Source organism: Capra hircus, chromosome 1 (genome assembly GCF_001704415.2).
Source record: "Capra hircus breed San Clemente chromosome 1, ASM170441v1, whole genome shotgun sequence".
NCBI lineage: Eukaryota > Metazoa > Chordata > Mammalia > Artiodactyla > Bovidae > Capra > Capra hircus.
The window spans coordinates 142,669,455-142,695,595 of record NC_030808.1 but is presented as its reverse complement, the minus strand read 5'-3'; the positions used below and the strand labels follow the sequence as shown (position 1 = coordinate 142,695,595).

Below are 26,141 nucleotides of genomic sequence, written 5' to 3'. Positions count from 1 at the left end.
CTGTGGCAGATTTGATTGAAAACCGGCCTTGGTTCTCCACTCTTCCCTCTATCCAGGCTCTTGTGATGTGACTTTGCAGCCCCACTCATTAGGAGGGGGATTCATCCCTCCCACCCCTTGGATCTTGCTGCCCTTATGACTTGCTTTGTCCAGCAGAATATCAGAAGTAACAGTGTGGCAGCTTCAGTTCTGGGCCTTATGAGGCTTTGTGGGCCTTTTCTCCGTTGTACCTGCCACGTAGAAAGCCCCAGCATTCTTCTGGTGGATGAGAGGCCAGGTAGAGTAGAGATGAGCCACCCAGGTCATCCTAGACCGCCCAGTTCTGTCTTCCGACCAGGAGGCAGGCCACGACACATGAACCAAGGTGCAAACACCAGAAGACTCTCCCAACAAAGGCCAGCCCAAATGGCGAACCTACAGAAGCATGACCTAAATAAATGCTTATTGTTTTAGGCTGTCCAATTTTGTGTTTGTTATGTATTATGGTAACGGATAATGGATTTGTTGTGGTTGTTCAGTTGCTAAGTTGTGTCTGACTCTTTGCAACCCCATGAACTACAGCACGCCAGGGTCTCCTGTCCTTCACTGTCTCCCAGAGTTTGCTGAAATTCTTGTCTATAGAGTCAGTGATGCTATCTAACCATCTCATCCTCTGCTGCCCTCTTCTCCTGCCCTCAATCTTTCTCAGCATCAGGGTCTTTTTCAGTGAGTCAGCTCTTTGCATCAGGTGGCCAAAGGCTTGGAGCTTCAGCTTCAGCATCAGTCCTTCCAATGAATATTCAGGACTGATTTCCTTTAGGATCGCCTTGAGTGCAAGGGACACTCAAGAGTTATCTCCAGCATCACAGTTTGAGTACAGTTACTAACAACACTGCTAACTGCTTGGACAGAATTACCACAAGAGGTGGTAGAAAACTAAATGACACTCCATTTTTATCCATATGGTAAATGATTAACATGCCCTCATTGTTTTATAAATTTCCGAGAAGTAAAACTTGGTTATAATTTAGCCACATTAAGAAATCATTTTTTTTAAAAGCCAAATTATCCAGAAGTGAAATTTGAGTAGTGAATTTTGGGTAATATCCTAGAAAAATTAGATAGTAAAATATCCAGGCATCATATTAATGCTGAAAATTATAGTTTATTTATATATAATAGCAATAATGATAAAAGCCACTTAAAACAGTACCCTTATAGACACACATTAACATCAGATAGCATACAACAAAATAAATATAAGTAGCATCATAAGAGATGAAAAAGAAAAGAGTGTGAAAATAAAAATAAGCTGAAAAACATTTCAATTTAGACTTGATTAAAAGTATGGACCTAACAGAAGCAGAAGATATTAAGAAGAAGTGGCAAGAATGCACAGAAGAACTATACAAGAAAGATCTTAATAACCCACATAACCAAGATGATGTGATCCGTCACCTAGAGCCAGACATCCTGGAGTGCAAAGTCAAGTGGGCCTTAGGAAGCATCATTATGAACAAAGCTATTGGAGGGGATGGAATTCCAGTGGAGCTATTTCAAATCCTAAAAGATGATGATGTGAAACTGTTGCACTCAGTATGCCAGCAAATTTGGAAAAACTCAGCAGTGGCCACAGGACTGGGGAAGGTCAGTTTTCATTCCAATCCCAAAGAAAGGCAATGCTGAAGAATATTCAAACTACTGCACAATTGCATTCATCTCACACATTAGTAAAGTCATGCTCAAAATTCTCCAAGAGGCTTCAACTTTCAGATGTTCTGGATTTAGAAAAGGCAGAGGAATGAGAGATCAAATTGCCAACATCTGCTGGATCATCGAAAAAGCCAGAGAATTCCAGAAAAATATCTACCTCTGCTTCACTGACTATGCCAAAGCTTTTGACTGTGTGGATCACAACAAACTGTGGAAAATGCTTCAAGAGATGGGAATACCTGACCACCTTAGCTGCCTCCTGAGAAACCTGTATGTAGGTCAAGAAGCAACAGTTAGAAGCAGAACTGGAACAACAGACTGTTTCCAAATTGGGAAAGGAGTACGTCAAGGCTGTATATTGTCACCTTGCTTATTTAACTTATATATAGAGGACATCATGAAAAATGCCAGAGTGGATGAAGCACAAGCTGGAATCAAGATTGCCAGGAGAAATATCAATAACCTCAGATACACAGATGACACCACCCTTACAGCAGAAAGCGAAGAGGAACGAGGAACTGAAGAGCCTCTTGATGAAAGTGAAAGAGGAGAGTGAAAAAACTGGCTTAAAACTACATTCAAGAAACTAAGATCATGTCATCGGGTCCCATCACTTCATGGCAAATAGGTGGGGAAACAGTGAGACTTTATTTTCTTGGGCTCCAAAATCACTGCAGCCATGAAATTAATAGACACTTGCTCCTTGGAAGAAAAGCTATGACAAACCTAGACAGCATATTAGAAAGCAGACATTACTTTGCTGACAAAGGTCCATATAGTCAAAGCTATGGTTTTTCCAGTAGTCATGTGTGGATGTGGGAATTGGACCATAAAAAATGCTGAGCACTGAAGAATTGATGCTTTTGAACTGTGGTGTTGAAGAGGACTCTTGCTTGTCCCTTGAACATCAAGAAGACCAAACCAATCAATCCTAAAGGAAATCTGTCCTTTATATTCATTGGAAGGACTGATGCTGAAGCTGAAGCTTCAATCCTTTGGCCAGGTGATGCAAATAACTGACTCATTAGAAAAGACCTTGATGCTGGGAAAGACTGAAGGCAGGAGGAGAAGGGGACAACAGAGGATGAGATGGTTGGATGGCATCACCGCCTCAATGGACATGAGTTTAAGCAAGCCCTGGGAGTGGATGGACAGGGAAGCCTGGCATGCTGCAGTCCATGGGGTCGCAAAGTGTTGTACATGACTGAGCAACTGAACTGAACTAAAAATGAAAAAGTAGGGTATAGTTTATAAAATTTGACTTAGAAAATTATGAGAAAAATAAGTCTTATTGGCACAAGTATTGATACTATTCAAATTCAAAGTGTGATGTAAGTGATTTATCATCTCAAAAAGATCATAATGATTAAGTTTTGTTCACATCTGATGGTCAAGCACAGATCTTTAAGTTTTCATTTATACATTCTCTGAGTCTTCTGATATAATGCAGGACTCCTCTTAAAGTTTGGTCTCCAATTATACTGTAGCTCCATAAAACTGTAATTATTTCTAATGGTTGTAACCTATAACTTGAAGATAATGAAGCTTCACTATCAGGTTAAGTATGCAAATGACATTTAATTGTATTTAATATGTGTCATAGAACATTTAGGAAGATGTAAGCCAAGTTTGTAAGAAAAGTTTAATTTGCTTGTGAGCCTGGTGATGACTGGCTGGCTGTCTCTGGTCTTGGTATTGTTATCCCACCCAGAAGAGAAACTGTAAATTCACCTGCATGCCTGAAAAATACCCCAGGCCATGGACTTTCACTGTGAAGCCCAGGTTAGCTGAATATAAAGGATGTTTATAGCAGATTCATTTTCAGAAACACTGTGAAGTCTCTTGCTCCCTGTGGTTACTGCCCAGTGTCAACTCCTCACTGAAACGGCCTTGCAATGGTCTCTTTATTGCTCTCTGGTTTGTTCCTGCCTCTCCATTTCTTCCCTTCCTCCAGCCCTTGTGTTCTCTGTTCTGTGATACACAGACTCTCTGCCATCTTCTGCCTCCACGAAAGCCCCCTCCCCTTTTATAAAATATTTTATTTTGTAAAACTTTTAATTTTATATTGAAGTATAGTTGCTTAACAATGTTGTTTTAGTTTCAGGTGTACAGCAAAGTGATTCTGTTATACATATACCTGTATGTATTCTTTGTCAAATTCCTTTCCCATTTAGGTTGTTATATAATATTGAGCAGAGTTCCCAGTGGTATACAATAGATTCTTGTTGGTTATCCATTTTAAATGTAGCAGTGCGTACACATCAACCCCAAACTCCCTAACTTTCCCTCTCCCCACCCTCCCCGGCTGGTAACCATAAGTTCATTCTCTAAGTCTAGAAGTTTGGTTTTGTTTTGTATAAATTCATTTGTATTATTTTTTAAAGATTCCACATATAAGTGATATCATAAGATATTATCTTTCTCTGACTTACTTCACTCCTCTCTGGATCCATCCATGTTGCTTCAAATGACATTATTTTGTTCTTTTTAATGGCTTAACAATATTCCACTGTGTGTATGTACCACATCTTGTCTATCATTCTTCTCTTGATGGACATTTAAGCTGCTTCCATGTCTTGGCTATTGTAAACATCGCTGCAGTGAACACTGGGGTGTGAGAACAATACAGAGGTTCCTTAAAAAACTAGAAACAGAGCTGCCATATCATCCTGCAATCCTACTCTTGTACATATAACCAGAGAAACACATGGTCCAAAAGGGTACAAGCTCCTTTTACCTTACTGCCTTTCAGGAAGACTGGCTTTCCTCAAGTGTTTTGCTTTGTCAACAGCCACCTTTAAGTCTGGGTGTCAATTCAAACTTGAATCAATCCAGATTTGAATTTGAATCAGTCATAGGTTTCTATGCCTTGTGCCTATCATAATTCATTCACTTAATGCAGAAATAGCTGATCCTTTAAGACAACTGGGCTTCCCTGGTGGCTCAGTGGTAAAGAATCTGCCTGTAACGAAGGAGATGTGGGTTCAATCCCTGGGTCGGAAAGATCTCTGGACAAGGAAATGGCAACCCGCTCCAGTATTCTTGCCTGGGAAGTCTCATGGACAGAGGAACCTCTCTGGCTTCAGTCCATGGCATCAGAAAGAGACACAACTTGGCAACTTAGCACACGGAAGACAATTAGTTGTTCCATTTATTTACTTAGCAAATATTGATCGAGCACTGACTTCATGCCAGATTTTGTGGTTCAAGCTGGTGCACTGGCAACCTGCCAATTGAGTCAGCCTCAGTCCCTGCCTTCGTGGCATTTGTAGTCTAGAGACAAGATATTAAGCAGATTATCACAGGTGTAGTGCATAGAAACAATGAAAAGCTTCCTTGATTAAGTGTGTTTCCCTGATGGCTCAGAAGTTAAAGCATCTGCCTTCAGTGCGGGAGACCCGGGTTTGATCCCTGGGTCGGGAAGATCCCCTGGAGAAGGAAATAGTAACCCACTCCAGTATTCTTGCCTGTATTCAAGGCTCCAGAGGAGCCTTGCAGGCTACAGTTCACAGGGTCGCAAAGAGTCGGACACGACTGAGCCACTTCACTTCACTTCCACTGGAGTGAAACTGGGATTGACTAGGAGCATAGAGATGGGGTGTGGAGAGAATGTTTCAGGCGAAAAGACTAGCGTGTGCTAAGGTCCTGTGGTTGCTATTATCCCTGTGCCAGCGAACCTGAACGACAGTCCTGTCTAGAGCACTGAGAATGAAGCCGACCTGGTAGGGAATGAGCCTGCAAGGTAGGTAGGAGCCAGACAACATGCAGTCTCCTAGTGCAAGATCAGGATTTGTTCTCTGTACCGAGAACAATGAGAAGCCACTTGTTGATTTTAAGCAGGAGGATGAGGTGATTGAAACTGTGCTCTGAAACGTCTCTCTTTAGCTTTAGTAAGCAATGTGGATCTGCGGGGATGGGGGTGGGGGCAAGCGCGGACGTGAGAACAGAGAGCAGAGGGGTTGCTCTGGTCTGTGTCGCGGCGGAGGCGATGGACACAGGGAGGAGGGGCGTCCAGGGGGATTCCACGATCAGATGACCCATGTGGAAGATGGGGGTGGAGAGTCCCAAGAAAGCATCCAGCAAACTGGTGCTGGTGGTGCCACTCCGTGAGCATTAAAAACATTGGAAAAGATCCCTATCTTGTGTTGAAAAATAGCAGTTCAGCAGTTTTGCTCTTCGGGGGTGTCTGGCTCAGCTCCCATCCGGCGGCTTCAGCTCTGCGCCCTCCTCAGACACCACGTTGGGGACCTAGATGCAAACTCAGACCCTCTCAGTTCTTGAAGGACCAAGTAGGTACCAGACCGGCCAGGTCGCCTAGCCACAGCGCGAGAAAGATCCAGAACTGACTCTCTGCAGCCTGGAGGAAGAAACGAACACTAAACAAGCAAGCGGATTCCCTTCGGACAAAATTAATCAGCAACTGACCCCAAGAGGCGCGAACGCCCAATTGCCGAATGAAGGGAGACAACACCTTCTGCGCATGCCCACCGCCGCCTCGCGCGCGGGGGCGATTCCGGACGACATCACCTCGCGGCGTCTACGCCTGACGTCACTCTCTAGCGCCGGCCGGAAGAGGCGCTGGACGGCGCACGTGGGTGGAGGCGCGTTGGGCGGGCACATGGCGAGTTCTGCGGGGTTGGCTCTGTGCGGGCATGCGCTGGTGGTTCGGGGCGGCAGCCGGTTGCTGGCTACCTCCACTTCGAGCAGGTGAGGGGTCGTTCTGGAACAGAAGACCAGGTTGCGGACGTGCGCCAGGGCCTTGAGATTACTGTTCTCCCGACCCGCCAGGGTTGCACCTGCCTTGGGGTGACCCTAGGGAGCCCCGCTGCTGCCTGTGAGCTCTCCGGTGCCACTTGAGCCCGGCTGCGTGCCTGCGCCGCGGAATGTCCACTCTCCCTGCCCTTCTCCCAACACCTGCCCACGGCCCCGCGCCCTCAGTGGCTGGCCTGCGGCATTCTTTGCCGGTTCAGCGCCAGACACTTCCGGGCTCTGCGGGGTCCGGGGGACGCAGTTCTCTGGGGCGGGGGAGGAAGACAGCTCTTGGCCTCTCTTGGGGAGAGGAGTTTACTCCCGGGGACCACGTTTATCGTGCTCCTGCACTCGCTTCCCTCTTTGCGTCGCTGCCTGCTTCCTCATCCCCGCCCACATCCCTTGACTCCGCTTTGCTTGCCTTTCGGGGCGAGGGTCTTACCTGACATCTCCTTGCTGGAGAGTATCCCCAGAACCACAGCCGCTTTCTCCCTAGTGGCCCTTTATAAGGTCGTCCTTTTGCTTTCTCTAATTTCACGCTCCTTATCGTCCCGGAATTTTTATGTTTGTTGGTCGGCTAGTCTCGATCGAGGAACCTCTTGAATATTAGGAGTCGCCAGTTTCGGCCCCGTATTTCCTTTCCCAGGGTAGTTTTGATTCTCCCAAACTTGAGACAGACAGTGTGTTAAATGTAAATGTGCGCTGTGTTCTTTGTTCAGAGTTTGGTTTCAGAGATTTAAAAAGATGTTAAGTCTGGATTTCACAAATTTATTCACAAACCTGTTGTTTGTCTCAGGTTACTTTATTTCAGAGCCTTATGAAATCTAGCACATGACACAGTGAGAGGGAAAATTAGACTCCATCTGGTTGATTCAGTTCACACCTTTTGAGGGAAACTAGTGGCTGGCTGGCAAAGTTTCTGACTTGGACGACTGCTGCTCATCCTACACTGCAGTGCTCCATATGAGAAAAGAGTCTGGCTGCAGTCACTTTAAAGGCTGTAAATTTGTTTGGGATGTCTTTGTGCCAGGCATTGGAGCAGGGGGGCTTAGGGCCTGGCAGGGAAAGTAGGTGGCTTCTATACTGGTAAGCTCTTGGCAGGCACTGGAGCTTTTCTGAGGACAGATAAGACATTTTTCTAAACAAGTACCCCAAGTTTTAAACTTGGGTGCATAAGGCTCACTGAAAACTGAGTAACATAGCCATCATGCGCTGATTTCCTATTTGTTAAAGAATAGTATATTCCTGTTGGGTTTTTGTCCTCATTTATTTCACTTAACTGATTTTTATGGACAGACCATGACAGTTATGTGTAGTAGATACAAATAAACTCAGCAAATTAAAGCTCCTTAGCTGTTCCCTGAAACATCTAATGGAGACAAATTCTTGTGGAGAAAATCCTTACTGAGGATGCAAATATTTTTTTGATTCAGGTTTTTTTTTTTTTTAAGTGAGCATTGTAATGAACAAAGTGCTTCATTTAAAATATTGCTGTTATTTTTCTTTAGTGATGATGACAGCCTCTTCATGTATGATTGCAGTGCTGCAGAAAAGAAGTCACAAGAGCATAAAGGGTGAGATGGTGGGGAAGCCTCATCGGGCTGATAGTTCGAATAATGGGACTGTTTAGTCTAAGAAGTAAATTGTTGTTTCATTTGCTGAATTTTTCATTTCTGTTACCCAGCTGTGTGGATAAACCAGAGACCACCTCCAGAGACCTTCAAACTAGGCATTAAGAATATGAGAATTTTAAAAAATACTTTAAATTAGTTTGTCAGTAATTAACTATTGTATTGGTACTTTGAAATAATAGGCAGTTTCAAATGCATTGAAAGCAGGTGTATGAAATTAGCTAATTGAGAAAAGAAAAGTATAGTCTTTAAAAATTTTTTTTAATTGGAGCACAGTTGATTTATAACGTTGTGTTTCGAGTGTACAACAAAGTGAATCAGTTATGCACATATATATATGTGTGTATATATATATATATATATAAATTCTCCACTCGTTTTTAGATTCTTTTCTCATATAGGTCATCACAGAGTATTGAGTAGCGTTCTCTATGCTATATAATAGGTCCTTATTAGTTATCTGTTTTATATATCAGTTCAGTTCAGTCGCTCAGTCATGTCTGACTCTTTGCGACTCCATGGACTGCAGCACACCAGGCCTCCCTGTCCATCACCAACTCCTGGAGTTTACCCAGAGTCATGTCCATCGAGTCGGTGATGCCATCCAGCCATCTCATCCTCTGTCATCCTCTTCTCCTCCTGCCCCCAGTCCCTCCTAGCATCAGGGTCTTTTCCAGTGAGTTAGCTCTTCGCATGAGGTGGCCAAAGTATTGGAGTTTCAGCTTCAGCATCAGTCCTTCCAATGAACACCCAGGGCTGATCTCTTCTAGTAGTGTATATATGTCAGTCCCAATCTCCCAGTATGTCTCTTTCTCACCCCTTTTCCCCTCTGGTAACCATAGGTTTGTTTGGTCATTCTGTATGGTGGTTTTCTTTAGAAAAATTGGACTTGGGACCCACTTTTTAAAAAAAATATGATTTGATCTCTGCCTCTAGTTGTGGATTAATTCATGTCCTTGAGGGAATGGTCCATAGGATCTCTGAGGGTCTTTCCAGCTCAGCCCTTGGGATTCTCGTGTGTATGCTGGGAGACTTTGGTGTATTAGCTCTGCTACTGCTAAGTCGTTCCAGTCGTGTCCGACTCTGTGCGACCCCACAGACGGTAGCCCCCCAGGCTCCCCCGTCCCTGGGATTCTCCAGGCAAGAACACTGGAGCTCTACTCCTTAAAATTAGAGTCGTCTTGATCTTCTCCATGTCCCCCGTATGTCTTGTATCCAGACTACACGAACCTCTTTGCACTTCCTACATCTGATCACGTTATAATCACACAGGACCAGCCTGAATGGCACAGCTTCAGTTGCTCAGGTAAGGCCTGACCTGTCTCCTCTCTTTCTCAGGGAGGACGGACAGCCCGTGGATCAGGGGAGTGACACCGTTCTGGCGTCCACCTTCTCCAAGTCTGGCAGCTATTTTGTTTTAACTGATGACAGTAAGCGTCTGATTCTTTTCCGTACAAACCCATGGCAATGTCTGAGTGTCAGGTATGAAATGCTAACGTTGAACTGTTAATGATGTTGAACACACAACTTACACTTGCATGCCAGTAACAGTCGTGATAGCAGCCATAGTGTCAGTAGTTAACACGCCGTACCAGCCCTGTGGCAGGCGCTGTTTGGAGTGCTGGGCTGGTATCAGGTGATTTAAGTCTCATAGCAGGCCGGTGAGTGGGGTGGGGGCATTGCTCTCACCCACCCTCCCTGGCCAACAGTCACTCAGCTCAGCTGGGCCCTGTCCTGGTCTAACTATAGAGTTTGTGCTCCTGGCCACTTGGCCATCCTACTTCCAAACAGTGTTGTTTCTCCAGCCCTTGAGAGTGTTGGGTGCTTTGTGTAAGGTAAGGCACCTGGGCCACAGTTTTAACCTGGTGAGTTTTTTAAGACGGTGCACTTCCTTGAGTCTCTGAAAGGCTGGGGCTCAGTGTTAATGGGAGAGGATGTCACCTACCTTTCCCTGGCAACAATTTCCTCACCATCTGTTTCTGCCCCTGGAACTTGGAGGCCCCCTAGATATCACCTCCTCTGAATCCGTGAGGCTACAGGCCCAGCCTCTCTATGGATGAGGATGAGTCTTCACCACAGGGGCTGTGCCCACTCTTTGGGCTCTTGACCCTTGGGTCCCTCTGTGGAACACTGACCACTTGGGGAGGTGTGGGGCCATGCACAGGGCCTGCTTCTCGAGTGCAAGTTGGAGGCGAGCTTGTGCTTGCTCTATAGGCAGCAGTTCTGGACTTGCTAGAAGGCTAACACATGAGGGAACTGTCCCTTCTGTGTGCGTCCGCGATAGCGACTCACTCTAGATGTGGGCCCAGGAACGTCCACGCGACCTGCCACAGTCCTGGGTCCTGATACCGGAGCTCCTACCCCTCGAGAGGGTGAGCGTCCAGGCTCATGGGTGCCCTGGCTGTTCTACAAGAGTCTGAGGAGGGAGGGAGGAGAGGTGCGTTTGGCACTGGGCTTGTTAATGAGGGAGTTTAGGTGAGACTCCTTGAGTGCAGGGCAGGGTGGGGGTTCTTGGTCCCCGTGAGCACGCCCAGGGCTCTCCCCGAGGGTGTGGGCTGAGGGGAAGTCCCATGTCTCGGGTGCTCTCCATGGGAGACCTGAGTAACATGGGCTGTAGGCCTTAGTGGTGTTGGTACCTGGTGCTTTTCTTGTTTGTTTGCTTCTGGCTTTGAAGTTGATATCAGCAGAGTAAGTTTATGTAGGAGGTGCTTGCAGTAGGTGGTTGAGAAGACAGGTGATGTAACTTTATGATGTTAAGGAACCAGATTACAAACTCCAGGGCCTCTGTCCTATTGATTGCTGGGTAAGGGGTGGGGTCAGGGGCAGGGCCAGGGTGAACTTCAGTTCTTTCCATGCATTTCCCTGGAGCTCAGCGCCTTCCCTTTGTTACTGGTGAAGAAGCTTTTGGAGAAGGGGAGCAGGGTTAGTTTTAACACCATGGCGAGGACAGTCCCCCACCCCTCCATGTCCAGCAGACATCATCCTGGAGGGGGCGCTTTACCTTTGGGGCATAAGCCCCTTTGGGATCTGATGGGCCCCTCAGAACAGCACCCACCCTTGGTACATCTGACATCCAGTTCATCCACGTTTGACCAGCCAGGGCCTTTGCAGCTCAGAGCTGGCTCCAGTGGGCCTTTTCTCTGGCCCTGGCAAGGAAGAGGGGCCCAGGTTGTCTGGGGGGGCCTGAGAAGAGGGTCCTGTGCTGTGAACCCGGTGACTCTGGAGGCAAGAGAAGCGCTGAGACTGCAGCCCCCCCAGAGACTGAAAATGGTGCCCCCAAGATTCCTCCTGTCGGGGTGGCATGGCCAGCCCGCCCACAGTCCTGTCTGATGACCTGTCCCCAACCTGCGAGCTGATGCCCTTGAACCTTAACTTCCAAACCCCCTCCGTGCAGCTCAGCTGCATCCTGGAATTGGTGTCAGGATGTGTTTAGCCTGAAAAGCTGGAAGCCCCTGACTGGCGAAGGACCCGGAGGAGGTATGGCGTCCCGTGGCTGTGCGGATGTGGGGCTGCCGTGGGGAGTGGACCCGCTTTGGAGGGGTCACTTCCTCCCTGGGCCGACGAGCTTCTTGGGATCCAAGCCCGTTATTGCTGGAGGCTGTCCTGGGCCGGTGCCCCCTAGGGTGGTGTGTCATGCGTCTCCCTCCAACCCCTGCTGGGGCTGTGCCCGGGCTTCTTGAAGCTGCTTATCAGCTTTGCGGATTCTGATTAATCCTGCCTGGAGTCTAATTACTTTTTTCTGTCATTGTTTTCCCCGAGTTGATTCCATTATGCCTCCTCGAGGGGCTGCGCTGGCACCGAGGAGCAGAGGTGGTCCAGCGACTGCCGAGCCCCTGGCAGCACCCCGGGCCAGGTGGGGCCTCCTGCTCAATTCTCAGTCCCCTCCTCCTTCTCCCAAGAGGCAGGCAGGGGTCTGATGGTCCCTGTGGGGGGAATGTAGTTCTTTTAAGCTTCAATTTCTGTCTCAAGCTGACACTTGGTGTCCTAGCTGCTGTGAGCCAGGATAGATGCCAGCTGTTTTTCTTTTATTAAAAAAAAAATTTACTTGGCTGTGCTGGGTCTTCATTGCTGCATGCGGGCTTTCTCTAGTTTTGGTGAGCGGGGGCTACTCTCCTTTCAGTGTGTGAGCTTCTCACTGCAGGGGCGTTTATTGCCGCAGAGCATGAGCTCCAGAGGCATGTGGGCTTCAGCCAATTGGTGGTGCTCAGGCTCAGTTGTTCTGAGACATGTGGGATCTTCCTGGATCGGGGATAGAACCCATGTCCCTTGGGTTGCAAGGCAGATTCTTAACCAGTGGACCACCAGGGAAGCCCGAATGTCAGCACTTTATGGGGAGAGTGGGTCCTTGGCAGCCCTCGGTGATGACAGAGCCGGGCCCGGCTCTTCTGTGATGAAGCCTCACGTGTAGATAGATGGCAGGTGTTTCTGTGTGAAGCGGTGGCATGGCTCCTGTCTAAGGTAAGATACCTCTCAGTAGAAACAATAGAAAATGACAGCAGGAAGAAATGCCATGACCCCCGGCCCAGGACGAGCAGTGGGCGGTCGGCCTGTGTCCGCACAGCTCTGGCTTTGCTCCTCGTGTTGCTGAACCAGCTCGTGGGCATGACACACCTCATCCTTCACGGATCGGGGGTTTAGATCTGTGATGCGCCCCCAGTGGAGGGTTGCTGGTGGCGATTCCCCCTCCAGTTCTTGGGGTTGGACCCTCCTGTCCTCAGGTGCTGTGCACAAGCAGTACTTGAAGGATCCTGGTCCAGGCGGCAACGCCAGCAGTGGGTGGGTGGGAAGCCAGAGGGCAGGGGCATCCTCTGTGGTTTGGATTGCGGCCCAGGGCACGCTTAGCATTTAGGAAACTGGCCTTGTCACCTCCCACATGTACAAAGAGGCCAGGGAGCATTCTATCAGGACAGTCTTTAAACACGAGGCCAAGTGAGAGGGTTGGACACTTGGATACTCACCACCCAGATCTTACCATTAGTACATTTTGAGAAGAAACAGCATCATAAAAGTAGATTTGTCTGAGGCCCTGGCTCTGTTTCTGTCCTCACAGTTGCTGTATGGTTTGGGCACCGTTTTTGGTAACTGCCACGTGGCAGGAGCCGCTGGTCAGGTGGCTTGCAGGTCACCGCTGGCCCTCGTGCCGGCCCTTGTAGGCCGACCGCGGGCGTCTCTGGCCTTGTAGGACTGTGGTGAGGAGGTGCACGGCCCTGACCTTCACGGCCTCTGAGGAGAAGATCCTGGTGGCGGACAAGTCTGGCGATGTGTACTCCTTCTCGGTGCTGGAGCCGCACGGGGGCGGCAGGCTTGAACTCGGACACCTGTCGATGCTGCTGGATGTGGTGCGTGCACAGTGGGTTCACTGGCTACAGTTGGGATGAGGGTGAGGAGCGGGTGGGTGTGGGCTCTGCCGTGGCAGGGGCGGCCCTGCAGAGCTGGGCGTAGGGGCTGCGGGGGCGAGGTTTCGGAAGGTGAAGCGGGGTGAAGGAGGGCAGTCGAGTTAGGGGGCGGCTGGGTGGTCTAGTCGAGGAGCAGGGGTGTGGGGAGAGCAGATGTCCTCCAGTCCCCCAGCCAGGAGCTGCCCCCCGCCCCCCAGGCACGGGGAGGCCCGTGAGGGCTGGGCTGCAACGGGGTGGCGGCTGGGCTGGCGTGGGGCCCTGTAAGGGGAGGGCGGAGAGCAGACCTGGTGACTGGCTAGACATGGGGACACACGAAGGAGAGAAAAGTGACCGGGTGGGAAGGCAGGAGTGGGCGAGGCCGGGCATCCAGATACAGCAGAGGCCCTTGGGGGACACCTGAGCTGAGGCCTGGGGAAGTAGGGCAGGAGCCGGCGTGCTGACCACTGGGTCTGCCCTTTCTCACCTCGTGCACAGGCTGTGAGTCCCGACGACCGCTTTGTCCTCACCGCTGACCGGGACGAGAAGATCCGGGTGAGCTGGGCCGCAGCTCCACACAGCATTGAGTCCTTCTGCCTGGGACACACCGAGTGAGTCCCCCACCCCGCCCCCTGCACCCTGCAGAGGGAGGCTCTGGTTCTTGGCTGGGGAGGCTGGTGGGAAGCAGGAGGCACCCACCCCGGGAGGAGGCGACTGGCCTTAGCACCTGGCCTGCCACCTGACGAGACCCTAGTCCAGCTCACCCCCTGGTACCAGGGCCTTTGGAACTTTCAGAACCTCCTTGCCCATTCAGAACCTGTTTGCTGGAGCTTTTCTGGGTAGCATCCAGGTCTCGGTCCCCAGCTCGCCGTCACTGCAGGCTGTCTGACCTTGCTGCATGCAGGAGGCCCTTCCCCTGATAGCCACTCTGGTCAGTTAGGGTCACCCGTGGTTTCCACACAGCTTGGGGCTTGTTTCTGGAAGGCACATCCTTCCTCAGGGTTGATGGCCCGGCAGCCCCAGGCAGTGGCCCATGGTCAGTTGGGGTGGGTGTTGGGGCGAGGAACACGCGTCAGTCATTTCCCTCACCCAGGCAGGTGTCTTCTGGCCCCCGAGCGCCTGTTCAGGGAGTGGGCTTTGATGTCAACCTGTGGGAGGCATTTCTGCAGACTGTCGACCTTCTCGGGCACATGGCTGATGGCAGTCTGCGGGCAGGAACAGCAGTAGAGTGGCCCAAGCGTTGTAACGAGGTGGAGGAGGGACTGATGGGGTGTTTCGGTTCTGAGTTTGCTCCTGTCTCCTTTGTCTTGAATGGAGTGTAAATGTTGGCCTTGAAGAAAGTTGCTGCTTGCTGGGTTTGTGAGTGTATTCTGTCCTGTAGCCATCCTCAGAGCGGAGTCACTCCTACGACCTGCCACCCCCACCCCCCTCCCCTGCCTCCAGTCTCTGCTGTGGCCCGCCTGCCCCAGCAGGCACACTCTGCCTCAGGGCCTTTATCCTTGGTCTTCTCGCCTCTCGGCATGTTCTTCCTGTGGCTGGACCCCTCCTTCATTCCTCTGCTCTCTCAGGACCCCCACGTGAACGCCCCCCCTCCCCCTCTCCCCCACTGTTCTTTCTTCTCAGCCTTTGCGGTCACGTTCAGAGCCGTGAGCCACCCAAGTGTGAGGTGAGGTGTGCCATTCGTGTGAACATGGGATTCCAAAGGCAGCATGAAAGAACAGTGTAAAAACAGCTTGTCATTAATTTGTTACATTGGTGTAGGTGGAGATGATAACACTTTGGGAATGCTGAGTTAAGGCAAAAACCTAGTGTTAGAATTAATCTTAACCTGAGTCTGTTTATTAAAAGTGGGATTACTGGCAAAGGTAAGCTGCCCTTGGTGGCTCATGTTGGGGCTGGATGGGCCGTTCCGAGCCGGTGCTGACCCCCAGGGGCTCCTTCTGGCCTGGGCCTGTCTCTCCCCAGCCCACCCAGCCCCATGCCTCCTGGGGGTGGGGTCTTCGTCAGGTCACGCCTTGCTGTCTGCAGCCCTTGGCACGGTGCCTGGCACGCAGTATGTGGGTGTTTCAGTGAGTAAATGACCAGTTGTCACTCTTGGTCAAGGCCCTGGAAACCGCAGTTTCCACTCGTTTCCTGTTGAGATGTTGAGGCGGCCCATACCCGATGTCATGGTCCTGCTGTTGCGATAAACACAGGCCAAGTTCAGCATGTACTTTTGTTCCATTTGGAGGGCCTTTGGGGAAGGCGGTCCTGGGGAGGAGGACTGGCCCAGGCCAGGGTGAGGCTCCAGGTGGCTGGGAGGGGGACTGGTGGATGTAGGGAGCCACGGGGGTCCCTCCTTGTCCGGGGGTCCCTGGGCGCCCGAGTGCTCGATCACGCTAGAGATGGGAACACAGCAGGCAGCTCGGCCCCTCCCGGGCCGGGGGCTGGTCTTGGGGGGAGTGGGCTGCTCGCGTGCGGCACAGTGGGTGTGACTGGCTGGTGGTCAGCGGCACCTCTCCCCCTCCACCCTGCTGGCACGTCACCCTGGCGTCTCGGACCCCACCGAAGTGTGTGCCCTGGGGCAGCTTCTGCGCAGGGCGGGCCCTCCGGGCCTTCCTAGCGAGTGCGACTGGAGTGATACGCATGCTCCGCACACAGTCATGTTGCTCCTCGTGGTTTCTCCTGGGCTCCGGGTCCAAGGATACAGGCTGGACGGTCACAGCAGCCCAGCTCACCCTCTGCTTCTCCCCTGTAGGTTCGTGAGCCGCATCTTCGTGGTGCCCAACCACCCCGAGCTGCTCTTGTCGTCCTCCGGGGTAAGTGCTCCACTCCCCGCCGTGTACCCCCGGTGGCTGGGTGGGGGCGTGGGTGCCCCGGGTGGGGTGGGCCCGCTGTGAGCAACCTGTCTTTGGCTCCCGGCTGTGGTGTGAGGTTGGTGTGTGCTTTTCTTGAGTGGCCGTCCACTAGATGGCGCTTGTGGCTCCCTGCAGAGCTGACTGGCTCGCTCCCTGCTTCAGGCTGTGTGCGCGTGTGCACGTGTGTGTGCGCTGCGCTGGAACAGCAGTGCGTGGATTCAGGTCTGAGGGGGCCTTACAGCTCCATGATCTCAGTTAAAGGGTTTGGTTGATGGTCCTTTCTGAGTCCTAGAAGGACCTGGTTCTCCCCCAGTGCCAGGGCACTTGGCCCTTCTCCCTGACCCTTCTGTGGCGTGTGAGCGCGTGGAGAAGGCCGTGCACTTGGCCGTGGGGGAAGTGTGGTCAGTGAGGACGGCTGCCCGGTCCTGGGAGCTGGGGCCTGAAGGCTTAACTGTTGGGTGACAGAGGGCACCTTCCTCTCGGGATTGCTAAGCAGCGCTTGGCTGGGGTGCAGGTCTGAGTCTTCCTTTCTCTTCAGAAGCTCTGCCACAGCCTTTCCTCTTTGCCTCTCCACCCCTTTAGCGTTTTCTGCACCTCGGGGGCCTGGGGAGAACTGGGGGGCCTCATGGACCCCCGACGGGCAGGCCTTCTGGGCGGCGACCACCTCCTGTTTCCTTCTCCGCACGTGGTTCCTCTCGGTTTTTACTTTTCTGTTCTCTTGTCCTGTTCTTGAAAGCTATGCATGGTCCTGTGAGAGTAAAGAGGAAAATAAAGGAGCTGGAGTTCCCAGTGGTAGCCAGCTTCTGGGGGTTTTGCTGTAAACCTCTTATAATAAAGGAAAGTGCTCACAGGCACAGAGAAGTGTACTGACCGCCTTTGGTCTGGCTGCTCAGCTTTACCACGTCCAGCATCGTGCTTCTGCTTTGCAGAGAAACGCGGAGTTCTGGCACTGGCCCTCCCGGGGGCCCGCCGCACCTCCCCACTGGGCACCACGGCCCAGGAGTGGTGTGTGTGGTGTGTGCCCTGCATGCCGTGAACTGCAGTTGCTCTGTTTATGTGAAAAGCCAGACAGTGCTCTCAGGCTTAGAATGGAAGCCAACACTGACCTCCTCTTCCCCCGCCGGGGCCAGCCCCGGGGGGCCTCAGCTGTGCCCTTTGGGCCGGTGCTTCCCGGACGCACAGGAAACAAGCGCACGTCGTGGGGCAGGTTTCTGAAGGTGTGGGGAGGGCAGGAGCCTGGCTGGCGGGAGGTGCCCTCTGCGCGCTCTCAGTGGTCGGGCGGGTGGATGGATCTCCGCCCAGTGTTTGCCTGCATGTCAGGTGGTCGAGCTCCAGGGTTCTCTCTCTCCAGTGTCCAGTTTGCTTGGTTTTCGCCCAGCTGCTTGTTTTCTGAAGTCCGAGGCCATTGAGTCTGGGTCCCCTTTGTGGGGTCTGATCACCCTTCTCTCTGGACGCGTTTGGGGGCCTTCTCACCCCATAGTGTGAAGAACGAAGGAGTGGGGTGAGGGGGTCTCACAGGGGCCCCTGAAAATGGCTGCACAGTCCGTGGCCCTTTTCCTTCGGAATCTCAGGTCTGCACATCTGAGGGTTTTGGGTTCTTGCCTCTGGAGGCGTCCTCACCCCTTTTCCTGGAACCTGTATCAGGCGGGTGCTGGCCCTGTCGTCTCATCCTCTCTTTCCTTTTACGTTGCTTTTCGTGTGTTCCTGCTCCCGGTTCTACTCTGTCTTCCTGTGGGAGTGTTAGTTTCTGCTCTCGTCCTTGGAACATTCTTTCTTCACAGCCCCATTCTTGCATCCTGCGTGCAGACCTTTGCACTCCCTGAGGTGGTGTGACGTGTGGGGTTTTTAAGGGATTTTCCTGTGTGTGTCCCCCAACCCCCCCACCGGTGTGTTTTTCCTCGATACCTGGTGCCTGGGTGTCAGAGTTGGGCACCAGGCCTCGCTGGTGGCCACCGTGCACCTGGCTCCATCTCACTCACCATCTGGCCCTTCTCCGTAGAGGGCTGACTCGGTGTCCTGCCATCTGATGATGAGTGTTGTAGCAGATAATTCTTAACATTACCCTCTCTTTTTTACTTTAGTGAGGTAATAGTTTATAACACCTAAGTTTCATGCGCACAACGTTGTACTTTGACTTCTGCACGCTCTACAGCGTGCTCACACCAGCAGTTTAGTTTCCACGCGTTGCAGTACAATCCAGTCGACCCCCTTCACTCGCCGTGCCGTCCCCTCTGGTCACCACTGCTCTGTTGGTTGTATCCGTGTGTGTGTGTGTGTGTGTTTGGTTTATTTTTTATATCCCACTGAATGAGTGAAATCATATGGCATTTGTCTTTCTCCACCAGACTTATTTTACTTGACACGATGCCCTCTAGGTCTCTCCGTGGTTTTGTTGCAAATGGCAAGATTTCATTCCTTTTCTATGGCTGGGTGATGTTCGTGCGTGTGTGCGTGTGTGCGCCACTTTGGTCTGTTGACGGGCTCTGAGCTTCCGTGCCTTGGCTGTTGTGAATAACGCAGCAGTGAACATAAGGGTGCATATATCTTTTCAAAGGAGTGTTTGTTTTCTCCTCAGGAGTGAAGTTGCTGGGTCATTTGGTAGCTCTGATTTCTCGAGAGACCTCCATAGTGTTTTCCACAGTGGCTGCCCCAGTTTACGTTCCTGCCATCGGTGTACGGGGGTCCCTGCTCTCTACATCTTCACCAACATTTGACATTTGTTGTCTTTTCGACAGCAGCCTTTCTGGCAGACATGGCATGCTTTGATGGGCATTTCCCTTATGACTGGGGATGTTGGGTGTCTTTTCCTGTGCATGTTGGCCATTCGTATGTCTTTATTTAGAAAAATGTCTGTTTGTGTCCTCTTCCCATCTTTAAAGGTTGAAAGGTTGTTGTTGAGTTGTATGAGTTCCTGGTCGACTTTGGACATAAACCACTCACCAGATGAATGATTTGCAAAAATCTCCTCTTGTTTGTTTGGTGGTGGTTCTGTTGGTCGTTTCTTTCGCTGTGCAGAAGCTTTTTTGACGTCGTTTCATTTATTTTTGCTTCTATCTCCTTTACCTGAGGAATTTTATTTGGAAAGATCTTGCTGAGACCAGTGTCAGCGAGCATACTGCCTGTGTTTTCTTATGGCTGCGGGTCTTACACTCGCCTTTAATCCATCTTATGTTCGTTTTTCTGCACGGTGTGAGATTGTGGTGTGGCTTTATCCTTTTGTGCACGCCTGTTTTCTCCACACTGTTTACTGAAGAGACTGTCCTTTCTCTGTTTGTTCTTCGCTTCTTTGTTCATATGTGCCTGGGTTTGTTTTCTGGGCTTTCAGTTCTGTCCCATTGATATGTGTGCCTGCCTTTCTGCCGTTACCATACTGTTTTGATCATTGTAGTTTTACAGTGTAGCTCAAAATCAGGGAGTGTGACACCCTTCCCCTTTATTATTCTTCCTCAAGATTACTTTGGCTCATCAGGTCTTTTGTGATTTTCACACACATTTTAGGATTTGTTGTTGTTTAATGTCTGTGGGAAATGTCATTGGCATTTTGATAGGGGTTGGATTAAATCTTCAGTTGTTTTAGTTAATGATGGACATTTTGACAATGTTAACTCTTCCAGTCCATGAGCACAAATATCTTTCCATTTATTCCTGTCTTTGCTTTCTTTCAGCAATGTCTTACACTTTTCTGAGTACAGGCCTTATACCTCCCTGGTTAAATTTATTCCTGGGTGTTTTATTCGTGATACAATTGTGTGTGGGGTTGTTTTCTTAATTTTTCTTTTACTTTGTTGTTTCTATATAGAAACTCAACAGAGTTTTGAGCATTGATTTTGTGCCCTGAAACTTTATTCGTTTATTATTTCTGGTGGTTTTTTGCTGGAGTCTTTAGGGTTCGTCCTTTCCAGTTGGATTCCTTTTTTTTTCTTGTCTGATTGCTCTGGCTAGGGCTTCCAGTACTGTGGTGACTAGAAATGGGCATGCTTGTCTTGTTCCTGGTAAACCTTTTTTTTGCATTTATGTTATTTTTGGAGCTCACATCAGGCTGTACCAGTTGACAGTCTCATGGGTAACAAATGGACGCCCTCTTTGCACCCATTCCTGAGCAGTAACGTGGACAGTTCTCGGTGCTTGTGAGCCTCACGTGTTTCTCCCTGTGCGGATGCATGCTCATTGATGGAACCATGTGTGTGCACGCGTGTGTGCATGCGTGTGTGTGCACCTCAGTCCCAGCCCGAGCACAGCAGGCCTTGTCTGCGACCCCCAGCACGACAGGGTGTCTTGTGTCCTTGCCCATTTAGCTGTGTGGGGCCCCCCCGTGTTCTTACTGGTCTGTGTGATGCTTTGCACAGTTGTCAGTAAGCAAAAAGCCTTTAACGGGGAGAGGTGTGCTGGCCGCTGCCTCCATGTTATCATCCCCATGACCTGGTGAAGCCTGGATGCCCCACGGGGCGCTAACCGTCCCTGGTGTCTGCAGGACCGCACCCTGAGGCTCTGGGAGTACCGAAGTGGCCGCGAGTTACACTGTTGTCCCCTGACCAGCCTGCAGGATCCCACGGAGCCCTGGAGTGACAAGGTAACGTTTGTCTTGGGGCCTCTCCAGCTGCTGGGATCCTGTGGGAAAAATTCCTTTTACGTTGGAGAAGTTTCTTGCTGCCAGTGCAGACTCCCCCTTGGGTTTCTGCTGCCACGGTGCCCCCATTGGAGCCGTGGCAAACAGAGGCCTGTGTGTTCTGCTGCCCTCTTCACATCTGTGCCCTCCTCAACCCCCGGATGGTGAGGAGAGGCAGGGCACAGAGGGGACTGGAGCGAGCGGTTCCTGATGCTGGGCCTGGCTGCACCTGCGTGAGCCCAGGGCCGCCCCCCACCCTGCTCTGAGAGCTGTGTGTGGCCCTACCACGTCCCTTCCACTCCTCCTGGCTCTGACCCCAGGTGCTTCCTCTGCCAGGACCTGTGGATGCTCATATACATACTGTCCGTGGTTATAGTCCTCTCTTTTCTTCCGTGTGTGCTCTCTGCCCTCCTTTTTGACCAATTCCTTTGACCTTGGAGATGCTGCACAGGCTCCGTGAGGCCCTTGTGTCAGAGTTGCCTGTGAATTGTGCCCTCCCTGGGGTCTGGAGAGTCCTGCAGGGTCTTCTCTTGCTGTGGTGGACCACACACGGGGACTGTCTGTCCTGCAGTGATGCCCGAAGTTAGAGCAGGGCAGCTGGAGTCCAGTCCTGGCCAGCTGATGTCACTGAGGCTGCTGCTTTTCCTTCCAGAGGTTTGCCGTGTCCAGGATCACTTACTGGAGCCAGGAGGACTGTGTGGCGCTCTCGTGTGATGGGTGAGCCCATGTGGACATGGGGTTGCTCCTGGTTCCTGCAGGCCCATGAGGGTGGGAGGAGGCTGGGGGACGAGAAAGGGGTCTCTGGTTCGGCCTCGCCCTGCAGTGACCTCGACTGTCTGAGCCCTGCTGCTGTAGCAGGGGCAGGTTCCTTCCTGTATGCCAGCATCTCACTCACTGCTGGTACCCGCCAATGTGAAGGCAGCCCTGGCCTGTTGTGCAGGTGGAACCCTGGCTAACGGTCAGCTGTGGTAGCATCCACCCCAGTCGGACCCAGCTCAGCACAGGAGACCCCAGGGGCTGCAGTGCAGACAAGGTGGCCGTGGGGAGCACGATCGCCCAGCTGTGTCCTCCTGAGCATCGTCCATGTGCTGGGAAGGGGGTTGGGGGGCCTCCCACATTTTCACCTGTCCTGATGAGCACCCTGGGATCAGCATCTGAGCTCATGTTAGGAAGGAAGATGCAGGATTAGAGGGCGAAATGCTGCCTGGGCTGGGGGTGGGGGGCTGAGCTCACCGCCCGGGGTCCATGCATTGCTCAGTGGGTGGAGCGTCTGTCTCCTCCGCGTGGTTTCGTCCTGGCTGTGTAATTAGCTGTTCCAGGACTTAGGGACGGGAACCTTGGTGAGGTCACAGCTCCTGGGGGCAGGGACGCAGGAGTAGCTGGGTGCTTGGGGAGTCATGAGGTGGCAGCTGAGACATTGGTGGGCCGAACGCCCCTTGGGCCACGGGCACTGTCCTCACCGTCCCCTCTCTCCTGGCAGGCTGCCCGTGGTCTACATCTTCCAGCTGGATGCTGCCCAGCGACAGCTGGTTCCAAGGCAGTTGCTGACTTTCCAGCACCGGGTGTGGGATGCCGCCTTCGAGGAGGGCAACGGGCTGTGGGTCCTGCAAGACTGCCGGGAGGATCCTCTTGTGCTCTACAGGCCCGTGGGTGGCCAGTGGCAGGTAAGAGGGCTGGACCCTGCTATGCCCCAAGCTGGAAGAGGGGAGATGGCTGCAACCCCTTTCAGCCTGATCACGTCCATTCCAGAGGCCATGTCCCAGGGTGGGGGCAGGGAGCTGGGGTGCCTGCTGGGTTCTCCAGTGTCCCGTGTCTACACTGGTGTTTTGGGGGCTGTTGGTACCCTTTCCCTGTGACTGTCCTGGTCACATGTCTCTTTAGGAGAAGAGCCCACAGCCGGGGGGTCCTGGGTGGGTACCTCTCACTCTTGCAGCCTTAGCACAGTCTTGCACCTTGGGTCCACTGGATGCTGAGGGGCCCTGTCCTCGCAGGTGTCCTGGGTGGGCCTGTGTGTCACCTCCCGCCTGGCCTGTGGCTCACCAGGCGCCATGGTAAGGGGCAGGGGACGCTTGCAGAGCTCTCTGCACACTTGCCTGTCCTTGTCGAATGCTCAGGGCCACCCAGCAGCTCGTTTAGGTGTTTTTATCTGAACAGTAGGGGTGAGCTAGTACCCCTGGCCTGTGCCTGCCCGGTTCCAGGCACCTTTAGAGTCACCGGTGATGAGCCGGCAGTGCGCGTCCCCGGCTCTGTGTGACAAGCTGCGGTCACTGCTGTGCTGGACGGGCTGGCTGGACGGCCTTGCTGCCTCCTGGGGGTGTGGAGGGCAGGGCTTTCCCGTGCCTGTGCAGCAGCCTGGGGGTTTCTGTCCTCTCTCTGATAAAAGTTTTCTGTTCATCTCCTCAGTCTGTTCCTGAAAGTGCCGAGTTGAAGAGGGTCTGTGCTCATGTTCGCGTGAACTGGGCCATGTTGGAAGGTGAGCAGTCATCCTCGGCCTGCTTTTCCAGGGTCACGTTCTGCTGTGACCACAGCAGGTCCAAGAGCACAGTACCCAGCAGGGGTCCTCTTCTTGGGATGAGGACGAGAGGCGTGTGGGAGGTGTGTCCCTTGCAGGGCAGGTGAGCACTGTGAGGCAGGGCTGATCAGTCCCCTTAGAGACACGCTGCTGTGGTCTCAGGTTAACCTCAGTGGGGCCTACATCCGGGCCACTTGGTTGGCAGGGTTCAGGTCCCTGCAGGCTGCTGAACGGGGGCCGCGTGTCTCCCTTTTCCTTTGGCCAGAGGACATCCCAGGTCGGCTGCCAACAAGATGCAGCCACAGCCCCTGCACCTGGTCTCCCAGGGACCCCGTGTCCTGTGAGAAGCGAGTCCTCGGTGCAGCCAGGCGTGGCTGTCAGGAGGTGGGCGTTCTGAGGGCAGTGCCCGAGGACGCCCCAAGGTCCATGAGACCTGGGTGGTCGCCGAGTTCATTCCTTGCTACAGGAGGGTCCACCAGGTCCCCCTTAGAGGCAGAGCCCTGAGTCCCCGTCTGCACTCACGCCTGGCGTCGCCCCTGGCACCCGGTTTCATCCCTCCCGCGCAGGCTGTGCTGGCATGGACAGTGGCTTCAGCAGCCTCTACAAGGCCACCTGTGACAACATGACCACTTACCTGAAGAAGAAGGAGGAGCGGCTGCAGCAGCAGCTGGAGAAGAAGCGGCGCCAGGCCCCGCCGTCCGGGCCCAATGGGCCAACGAAGAAGATGAGGGCAGGGGAGTCGGCACAGGGCTGCTCGTCCTAGCGCTCGGGGTGCCCCTTGGGGAGGCACGGTGCTGCCCTCTCCCCTCGCTCCCACAGCTCCCTGACTTGGGCTGGGTGGTGGCGAGGTCCATCCCGGCTCAGCGGACCCCTGGGGCCGTGCCGGGCAGCTGGACGGGACCATGGGCTCTAGAACTTTCTGTCCTCAAAGCTGTGCCACAGGTCAGCGTCGCTGGAGACGCTGCACGAGAGTAGTAAGTATACTCTTCACCTCCCTTCCCCTTGGAGGGTGATCACCTGTGGGCCTGGTGCTCTTCCTTCCTGCTCGTCCCGCAGCGCAGCGGGCTTCCTATCGGGAGCCTGGAGGCTGACGTCTTTGCAGCAGCGCGGTGGATACCCACGCTGTTCTCTGCTTGCCCTTCTGGATGGTCTGCCGTGCTGTCCAGCAGGCGGCCATGTGCCCCATAGGCTGTTAGCCCAAGAGGAGTAAATACTGGCTCCCAGTGCTTAGGCTCCGTGGAGCGAGGAGAGCTCGTCGCCAGCGTTGGTGGAGACAGGCCCGTTCACGGGCGTGTAAGAACTGGGGAGCCCCGGCTGGACACTCACTCACTCCGCAGGGAGGTGACTGGTGACGTGTATGTTTGATTTTGATCTGCACTTTGTGCACGTGCAGCAGAGCAGGAAAGCCAGCTGTGTGCTAATTCCTGATCAATAAAGATGAGTTTTTCTACAGCTTCTGGAAAATTGAGCAGCAACACCTGGAACTGATTTCAAAATATATCGAGCAGAACCGTGTACGATGAGTGTGCTCTTTGTGATTGAAGCGTTTACCTTTTGGTTTGAAGAAAGACGTTTTTGTGGTGTGGGGGGTGTTTCATAGGTGTTGGACACAGGTGGTTTCATGTATCAAAACCTGAAAGGCATCAGATTGTTCCTTAGTACCTTGTTTTAATTTAAATGCTGATCTGGAAACAATACTGTTTGTAAACCTCTCAGGGTTGCTTCCCACAGGGGACATCAGGGACCGCCCCCTGCCCTGCCCCGCAGTGCATGCACGCACACGTGCACACACTCACTCACTCACTCAATCTGTACCCCCCAGTCCCCCATCTGACTTGGGCAGGGTAGTCGGTTGGCAGAGAGAGGGTGTACCTGCAGGGGTGGTGGGGTGCCATGGCTGTGGTCCTGATACGGAGTGTTCATTCCTAATATGCTCTGAATTCTTGGTTTTAGGAGAAATTTGTTTGTTCTTGTTGGTGTCTTTATTTTTGACCATGCTGCTTTTGGGATCTTCGTTCCCTGACCAGGGATTGAACCTGAGACCTCAGCAGTGAAGCTCAGGGTCCTAACCGCTGGGCTGCTGGCAAGTCTCTCTTGCTGTCTTGGGCTAAGACGGGGCCAGCAGACTGGCCTGCAGGCCACACCCTGCCTGCTGCCCAGTTTCCTGGGGTCTGGGAGGTAAGCATAGTTGTTAGGTTTTTAAATGGTTGAAAAAAATCAAAAGAAAAATGTTTCAATCTGTGGGCGTCCATCAGTAAAATCTTATTGGGCCACAACCATGCCTGCTCAATTGGGGGTGCTCAGCGCCGGCTCCAGGGCTGCAGCAGCCGAGTTGGGAGGTTGCCTGCACAGTCTGAAATACTTAGGTTCCGGCCCTTCACAGAGAGGTTGTCTGTCCCATTAAGGTCCCTGTTAAATTTGTGCTGTGTTATCGGTGAGCTGGTTGAGTTCACCATGTTCCTTGTGGTCCCTGAGGACCGATAGGTGGTGGCGTGGGCCTCTCTGAAACCCGGGTGCCCCAGCCCCGGAGGTGTCTGAGGCTGGTCTCTTGCAGGGAGGCTCAGATGTGCGCCAGCAGCCTGTTGGGAGAGCAGGGCACGGGTGGGAGGGGCTGCGGAAACTTGAGTTTCCCAGGACTGTTGTAAAGTTACTTTATGTTCTTATCAGAGCTGTACACACATACCTTTGTATTTAAAGTGTTTTGTTTTGTTTTGTTTTTTTTGGTAGACAATGTCTTCTTAT

The 26,141-nt window shown here is 52.3% G+C and overlaps 1 protein-coding gene across 6 annotated transcripts; it reads left to right on the top strand.

The window, feature by feature from the left end:
• On the top strand, positions 6,263-24,922 carry WDR4 (WD repeat domain 4). 6 transcript variants are annotated; one of them, XM_018051726.1, is made up of 11 exons: positions 6,263-6,399; positions 7,950-8,015; positions 9,411-9,554; positions 13,255-13,411; positions 13,943-14,055; positions 16,182-16,242; positions 20,753-20,851; positions 21,540-21,604; positions 22,368-22,551; positions 23,291-23,360; positions 23,966-24,922. In XM_018051726.1, the coding sequence occupies exons 1-11, from the start codon at positions 6,311-6,313 to the stop codon at positions 24,160-24,162; spliced, it is 1,245 nt and encodes a 414-aa protein (XP_017907215.1). In that variant the 5' UTR covers positions 6,263-6,310; the 3' UTR covers positions 24,163-24,922. The 6 variants fall into 6 exon arrangements, with proteins under 6 accessions (XP_017907215.1, XP_017907216.1, XP_017907220.1 ...); XM_018051727.1 differs by having other exon boundaries at positions 6,298-6,399; positions 9,411-9,502; XM_018051731.1 differs by lacking the exons at positions 6,263-6,399; positions 7,950-8,015 and having other exon boundaries at positions 9,411-9,502; positions 11,467-13,411.